The sequence below is a fragment of the Anneissia japonica genome, unplaced genomic scaffold (assembly GCF_011630105.1).
Source record: "Anneissia japonica isolate Jap-2015-1 unplaced genomic scaffold, ASM1163010v1 scaffold9_len2422644_cov172, whole genome shotgun sequence".
Taxonomy (NCBI): domain Eukaryota; kingdom Metazoa; phylum Echinodermata; class Crinoidea; order Comatulida; family Comatulidae; genus Anneissia; species Anneissia japonica.
Genome location: NW_022758107.1, coordinates 1,790,927 through 1,799,855, shown reverse-complemented (window position 1 = coordinate 1,799,855; position 8,929 = coordinate 1,790,927). Strand labels below are relative to the sequence as shown.

The 8,929-nt window shown below is 33.8% G+C and overlaps 1 protein-coding gene across 2 annotated transcripts in view; it reads left to right on the top strand.

The window, feature by feature from the left end:
- LOC117125064 (proline-serine-threonine phosphatase-interacting protein 1-like) overlaps window positions 1–8,929 on the top strand; it is a 31,674-nt gene that overhangs the window by 3,880 nt on the left and 18,865 nt on the right. For both annotated transcript variants that reach the window (XM_033271436.1, XM_033271435.1), the window contains exon 2: window positions 920–987. In XM_033271436.1, coding sequence (XP_033127327.1) covers window positions 961–987 — 27 coding nt within the window. In that variant the 5' untranslated portion in view covers window positions 920–960. The remainder of the gene's footprint in view (window positions 1–919; window positions 988–8,929) is intronic.

Genomic DNA, 8,929 nt, shown 5'->3' with positions numbered 1-8,929 from the left:
GCTACGCTAGGCTAGCACCATGATGACTTTGCTAGGGAGAAGTACCTTGGCCTAGGTTGCCCTTAAAATGCACTAGCTCACAAATTTCCTGGTCTTCGAGGACCATTTCGGCTGCAAACCAGTTCTGCCGCGGTGTACACTAAACTCCGGAGGATACTCTGAAATTTATGGTCCCTACAGACGACGAGCCGTGTTAATATATAGTGATTAAATTAAATAGCGATACGAAGAAAGAGATGTTTATCAGTTTAAATAATTTATGTGTTTTTATGTTGTTTTTTTTCTTATTGTTGTTATACTTGGTCCATATTGTATATATATATATATATATATATATATATATATAGATTTCAGAGAATCCTCCGGGAGTTTAATCTTGCTATTATGGTGATTATTTTTTATTTATAAAAGTTAAAAAGCGCTGCAACTTGGGGTTTGGGCGGGACAGCAGGACACGACTACGAAAAGCGGGACAATCCCACCAAAAGCAGGACAGTTGGAATCTATGGCAACGACTTTATCAACAATGTCAGTGTGCAAATGCTTTCCAATTATATGCTACTGACACCTCGAAAGATCAGAATGCATGCATTAAAAAACTTGTATTTCGGAGTTGGGGTACACTTCACCAGCGCACCAGCAGTTTCCCGATTTTTTTAATTCCGGTGGTTTGAACATATGAAGACAATATTGTACATTTACAAAATGTTCAAGTATTCATTAATTCTGTACAGTATTATTATAATATATAATTTAAGAGGTTTGTCTTTGTTATCTGTATATTGGTTTGAAAATAAAATTAATTAAGCACATAATTAAATAAATGTAGGCATGTCCTCAATATACAAAATTATTTTGCTATTCCTATTATATATTTTCTTCTTCGTTTATTTTTAATAAACTACACATTTTATTCCAGGTTAATGTTACTGGTAGTCAAGGCAACCACTCTCTTAAAAGATGTCTCGGTTTGTCGATAATTTTTGGGTAAGTTAATAAATACTCCCAGGTTTATGGGAAGGGTGGTTTCCTATACAGTACTGTAGGATAATTTAAACTCAGGAGTGTTTCTTAAAACAAAGTTAAATGATAAAAATACTATTAGTATACTGATTACAGGCCTGCATATGCCTTTTCCATGAATCGGTAGACTTCTTGAAGTGATGGCAAACAACCTAAGTCAGTGGTTCGTAACCAAAAAAAAATAAGATAAGCTTTGAAGCTAAATTCTTTACCTCATGTTATTTTAAAATTCATAACTCATAATGAGGGTCATATCACATTAATTTTTTCTGGAAAATGTTCTTAAAAGACTATATTCTACACAACTATATGATTGAAAAAAAAAATCATTTTTTTGATCTCTGGATTCAAAATGAAAAAAGAAGAGCCTATCTAAATACAGTAGTGCATTACAATAGGCCTATGCCTTACAACTGTTTCAGTTACCATATAACTTTCAGATTTCTCTTATTATAAAGTAGAAGTTATGTTTTAGAAAGAAGTATCATAATTCATTTTTTTAACAAAGGAAAATCTCTTAAGTCACATGGAAACTGAAACAGTTACACTAGTCAAGTACATACCACTACTAGTACTAACTGTACTGTGCATAGGCCTATTTTAATACACTATTTAGGCTCTTTTTTTCAATCTTTATTTCATATAGTGATGTAGAATGGCCTTCTAAGAACATTTTCCAGAAAAAAACATTAATGTGATACAACCCCCCATTAAATTGAATTTTTAAATAACATGAGGTCAGGAATTTAGCCTCAGTTTCAATTTTAATTGGCTCTCACTTTTTCAACAGTGGCACACACAATACAGTGGTGCATCCAAACTTACTTAATTAAATAACAAGAAAAGTGAACAAAAATAAAATAGGTAGACGAAAAGGTAAACCGAAACATCAGGGAATTAAACAAAAATTATTAAAGAAAAGAATAACATCAAATGATACAAAATTCAAATCTCAATTATGATAAATATAAACAAAGGGAGTACAACGTTTAAACATACTGTATTGCAGCAAAAAGCAAGTTAAAAATTAACTAAAATAAAACAATGCTGCAGCCTCAAAGCTTATCTTATTTCTGTTGGTTACACACCACTGACTTGGGTTATTTGTCATCACATCAAAATGTATCTACAGATTCATGGAAAAGGCATATTATGCATTTGCAGTCACATAAACCGGTACTTGAAATTATCATACAGAGTTTCTATTTAACCAGAAGGTGCACTGACTGTGTTCAAATAAAATAAAACAAAAGTGACTCCAAATAGAGAAAGTGAGGCCATTTTACTCGAACGTTTTGACTTTATTAAGTCATCATCAGGAATAAAAATATTTATAGAGTAATTAGAGGTCCAGATGATGACCTAATAAAGTCGAAACGTTGAGTAAAATGGCCTCACTTTCTCTATTTGGAGTCACTTTTGTTTTATTTGAGTTTCTATTTCATTCTTAAATTTTGAAAAACCTACTATTAGATTTATTAGTAATTTTTAATCATATTAATTATAAATTATAGTTTAAAACCAAAATCTAAGCATGCAAGTACAAAATTAAAATTATGAACTTCCACACTTAGTGGGAATTTGGCCATCTATCCGACAGGCTTTACCCGCTGTCTTAGGAGGTGATGAGACCAAAAGTATCGATATGTCTATGTATCCAAAAAAATGTTATTTTTTGGTTAGCATCCCTAATATTTTGGTGTAAAATCACACTTTGGGGCATTACAAAGCCATAAAAAGCCACATGAACATTACCTTGGGATTTTATTCCGGGACCCTGACTGAGGCTTTAGTTGGCCCCTTAGTTCAGACCCCGTATCGGTAAATTTCTGGGGCCACCACTGGTCCATAATTTGAAATTTCACATAGTGTTTAATGTTATATATTAACATTTCTAATCCAGAATAATGTTCTACTTAACCTTAGATATCGAAAGTTTTTTTCATTGCAGTTTTTATTGTTATCGACACAGGGTTTGTGGCCAAAGGGTCATGTCCGATCCAAGAACAGGGTCATGAATTATCATATCTAGTACTGTCTTTGAAAGTAAAACAAAAAGAAGGCTTTGCACTGGCATTCTGATTGGTTGAAATCATTATAATGATCAGCAAGTTGCATAAAATTATTATTTCAATTTCACTTCAAGTTTTCATTTCAAATACAGATAAGAGTGCCAATGATATTGTAATAGTTTTGTGTATGGCTATTAATAAATGAACACAACTTCTTTATTCCATGTTCAAATACCGAGTGCCTACTTCCGCCTCAATGTCATACCATGGACCTATTAATAAGAAGGACATACAACGTAGTATTGCCCTTTGATCTATCATTTTTTCCGACAAGATAAGAGAGGGGTATATTTATCGGAATAAACTATGAAAAGATAAGCTCGGTACCGTTATTTCTTACGTTATCGCCTTTCTGGGCATGCGCATTAGGCTTTCGTTCTGCTGCCTGGTTCTCCGCGATCGATCGAGAGACACACATACACACATTAAACTGTTGAAAATACCAGGTCCATGAAAATTCGAATACAGTATGGACGATTTAGATTTTTGCGTCAATGACGCAGAGATCGATAATAGAAATGCAAAATGCACTATGTATGCAAACAGAAGTCAGAGGATAAAATGATTGCATGTGGTGGTCCAAACTGTACATGGGCCTAGGCCTAGTAATACGTGGTACCACTACTTCAACTGCATAGGCTTGACACCAAATGAAATAGCCTTCCTAGCGATGGCCTGGGCTTGTAAACGGTGTGTAGTCGCTGCTTCAGCATGAGCGGGTGACAGCAACCTACAGGGGCCTAGCTGAGAGAAACAGACGGGTTCCGTACCGTCTGTTAAAAAAGGTACCCTGTATTTTTTTTTATTTTGCCTAATATGGGCTAAAACATGGACCTGTAGTATTAATAATTTTGGTAGGCCCCCTATTTCTTTGATTGACTTCAGTTTTCATACCTACTTTTGTGTATGTTATGTTTTTTATTGATGACTGGAAATTTATTTTCACAAACCTAGATTAATAAATACTGCAGGTAGCCATATTTATATATGTACTGTATTTTTTTGTGTGTCCTAATTTAAAGGCAGATAAATGTAGGCCTGCCTAGGCTAGGTGTAATCGTGTGATGGGGTCGTAACTTAATTTTATAGTTGAAGTTCTGTTGAATCCAATACAAAAAATACCATGCAGTAGTTAAATTATTTGTATTTCATACCTTTTTTTTAAAATTTTAATACAGTAATTTTATATTTATTTTCAGAAAAAAACAGACTGAAAGGCCTGCAAGTGTTTACACCAAAGAGGAAATTGGAGGTGCACTGAAAGCTTTAGAGAGTCACCAATGGATGTAATTATAATATTGTAAATGTACATGCAGATACTGTCCAAAATTTTAAAAACAGTAGCTTAAAATCTAAGATAAAAAGCTTACGAAAAGGAATTGCCCAAGTAAATATGTTGATGTACAGGTATGTGGAAATCTGCCTGATGGTGCTGGAATAGTAATCACTTGTGTAAATTAATAATGTAAATAATAAAAATACAATATTATGTTGAGGTACTAATTGCTTCTTGAAATGATGAATATTACATAATTATGTATTCAGAGATGGCAGTAATAGCACAATAAATGAATTTAAAAATATTTATTGAGACTTTATTTTTCAAAGGCCAATGTGACATTTATCACATTTAATGCATCGAATCTCTTTTGTTAAAGTGGTGGCTCTGAAAAGAGCCCTTTGGTTTGGAATTGCTGTGCTGTATTAGTGTGTCTTCTTGCAGTTTGGTAGTGGTGCTATCCAGTGAAGTATTGTTTCATTGTTGTGATTAGAGTTTACTGTCGTGTGTTTAAAAAATGCCTGACACTTGAGTTGGTAGTCCAGCCTCCAGCACCTCTCTTCTTTGAATACCCAATCACCGGATCTTGACAGAATTTCTCACTTAAGATGTAGAGTACAGTACTTGCTTAACTCAACAGATTCACTGTGGAAAAGCAAAATTATGATTTATTTATTCTATACCATACAATTAAAACATTATCATCAGCAATACAATTTCATCAATAATGATTTTATTTCCTGAACAACAACATACAAAGAGAAAAACAAGCAAAATAATAATTATTATAGATACTGTTGGTCCTGAACATATTATTATTAAATGATAAACAAGTCATATTTAACTATAGAGAGACTTAAAAAGAACATGAAACACATTCTGAATAAATACACACAATAAAAATACAGGTTAGATATATGTGTAGGAGTGTGGACCTATTAACTAGCTATCCTAATATTTAAAATACAGGCCTAGGGCATAGCCTACTATTATTACATTCATAGAGAAGATAGGGGCCTAGGCCTAGATTACAGATAGGCCGGCCTAGCCTAGGCCCTAGGAAGCCTATGAACGTCACGATAACCAGGCAGATGCGCATTTCTACAATCGACATATCACGATATCATCAGAGAACCACCATCACCTAAAATCACTATAAAAATTTTGTAAAGAACTGTAAAGATAAAACAACCATGTTTCAATGAAGTCTTGTAATTTATCTAACTGTTGTTCATATGTGTTGTGTGGAGAAGTCGGGAGAAACGGTAAAAAAATGCATTTAAATGGCACCAAATTCTCATTTTTTCTAGAAAAATCGATCACAAACAAACTAAATAATCTTACCTTTGAATCTCAGTAACTTTTCAACAAAAAGTCGTATTCAAATTCGGTTTTTTGGTACTTGTAGCTACAAAAAATCTTCGATCCACCGCACACAAAAACCTAACACTAAAGGTCACCTAATATGTCAAATTCATTCTCAAATGGACCCAAACTAATGACGTCAGTAAAATTTGTTGCTCCACTCATTCGATATTCACCGATAGAGGGTGTCCTATAGGCGGAAAAGATGAGTTTATTCAAAGGCGCTCGAGAGAGCGGGCTGCGATAAGAAAACGCTTTGAAGTTTCCAAATACCGCTTATCGTTGATTGGCTGAAGGTTAATTAGTCACGCTAGCTGGAAATCGTTGTATGTCCTTCTTATTAATAGGTCCATGGTCATACAAGTAGCGTGCTTTAGTAATGCATACGCTTTATTAGCTAAACTGTAAACAAGGTCCCTGGATGGACAGGCACATAAACAATGGATTATCACAGACATTGTACATAATAATAATTTTGAAAAGTGAAACTACAGGAATGCCTGAGGTACAGTAATTCCATATACTAAAGTAATCATAAACTTAAATAAAATTGTTTGCTTTATCTGTAATCTACCCAGCACTTTTTTCATAAACTAAGATTGATTTTTTGTTGCTTATTCAATAAATTCACATACTGTAGTCGCATATTCACAATACATTAAAGAAACATAATTGGAAAATAGGCAGTTTTCGCCAGACGACATTAACTTTAACGTTAATGGACGACGTCATACCGTAATTTATTCATTTACGTTGCGGAGTACGTTAATTTCAGAATTTTATGTGCTCAACGTACATTATTTACGGGTTTGCGCATGGATATTTCATTTATTTACAAACGTTGTGCGGCGAAAACTACCTATTATTGTATCAGGATAACCTTAAAGCCACTGGGCTTATTTCACGAACTTGCCGTCCTCCAATACTGATATTTTGCTAAATATTCATGGGTTTAGGCATATGTGGCTCAACCAGGATATTGACAATAAACTTTTGTTTTTAAAAGCATTTTGCATGAACAACGATGTAAAGACGTTTATTTACAGGAGAGCACAAACAGACTCACGTAAACATTGTTTTTATCTGCACATTAAACACTTTATTCAAACTGAAAATTATTTAAAATCAGTAACCATATTCAGGCATAGAAGTTGTATTACAAAGTCAAGAACTTCATCGCATATGTTAAAATATGAATATAAGAGGCAGTGATTAGTCATTGCGACTATGTCGTATGTGTGATAGGAAAGAACCAGAAGATTAAGTTCCACTTTTGTCTTGTCTGCCCTGCTTACAAGACGCATAGGGAATCTTTGTTTGAGTATTAATGGAGAAATCCCACATTATATAAGTTTTATGATTTGCTAGCCAATGAACATGCCCAGGTCAAACTGGCTAAACTTTTATATTTTGCATTTAAAAGAAGTCCTCATTAGAAGGTATTGTATGGTAATATTATTTTCTATGGGCTGGAGGACTAAGCATTTAAATAAAGGCAGGCTGAAATTATGCCTGGAAGAGAGAGAATTTCGAATAAAAATCAAATTTTATTTTTGGCCAATTAGCACACCCGCTGCCGCAAAAATGTTTTCTTTATTTTTATTACGCCCGCCGCTGCCTTGAAATCTCCAAAAATAAATTATATTTCTTCCTATTGATATAATGCACTTGTCAATTGTAGTCAACAATACAATTTATTTTTATTTTATCCTCCATCAGGATGTTTTGGCAAAGCTATTTGCTAAAAAAGAAAAAAATTGTTTTAAATTTTTTTTTTCACCTCTGCTGGGGATCTTTAAACAAATAAGTTCGCGAAACAAGAAATAAAAAAAGTCTTGCTTTGTGTCCTTGAAGTCACACTTCAGTTCTCTATTTGCCACATTAAATGTTAATTGGTTTTTTACACTTTAGTTTTGTTTGTATAAAATAAACATACAATATTAAGTTGAAGAAAGAACCGCTCATTGGCAGTGCTGTGAAATTCAGTCAGAGTGACTCACTAACAAGCAATTAACATATAGTATTCAGGACGCTGTTGGAAAAATAGTGACCCGAAGAAGCCATTAGTGTTTGAAAAAAGAAAAATCAGATTTATCAATCAGAATGCATGCATATAAACAACTTTTTTCAACATTTTGGTAGTAGAAGCGCACTTCACCAGCTTACTTCCAGTCTCCTGATTATTAAGTTTCAGGGGTTGAAACATCTTTAATTGCCTAAATGTTTTATTAAATTGAAAAAACCATTTCTGACCAGGATATGCTAGGGAAGGACAGTGCATTAGAGGAAAACACATGCTTCCTGTTTAGAATGGAGTGCTAACAGTTATATTCAGGATACCAACAGTCAGCTTACCACTAAAACCACATTCAGCTGTACTAGTATATCTATATATGTACTTCCTTGTCTTGTAACTTCTCAGTTGTAAAGATATTATACACTAGGGGCAGATTGGGGCAGACTCTCTTGTGGACGGGCACTATGAGCGTTTTATTTTAAAATGGATGCTGGCGTTTTATAAATTTTCAGTATTGTTGTTTTTATTAGCATGTACTCCAAAACAAGCAATTTAAATTTAAATTTTATGTATCAGTGTTTATGGTTAAGTATTTCTAAACAAAATTGTATAAGAGACAGCCCCACCTGGTGCTAAAGGGATTTTTGAGCGGTCTGTTGTTTCATTATTATTATTATTTCATTTTTTATTAATAATATTATTTATTAAACTAGCCTAGCCAGAAAGAGGCCAAATAGAGTCTGATTTTAAAATGAAGTACTGAGGATCAAAATTGTGTACACTACACCGCAACTTTTGAGCTCATACGGGTAACTACACTGTTTTCAAAACATGTTAAATTGAGGGCTCCATTAAAAGCAGTCTTTAGGCGTTGTTTGCTTGGCTGAATTTACGTCAGCCATCTTGTTGAGTACGCACACACAGCTCTGCATGTTTAGAACATCGAATGCGGTGGAGTTAGCGCAGCCATCCCATAGCAAAACCGTGTAACTACTTTTTATATCTTTGTTAAGTTACGTTGTTTTGCCCTGGATCGGCCAAACGTGCTAGTATTCTTATTATGACACTATTGTAAAAACACATAGGGGAGGTCAAAGGGCAAATCACAGTTTGATGCCCAAATAAGTATGAGTATTTTGTTTTAATTTATAGGATGCAGAGTTCAACAGCTCC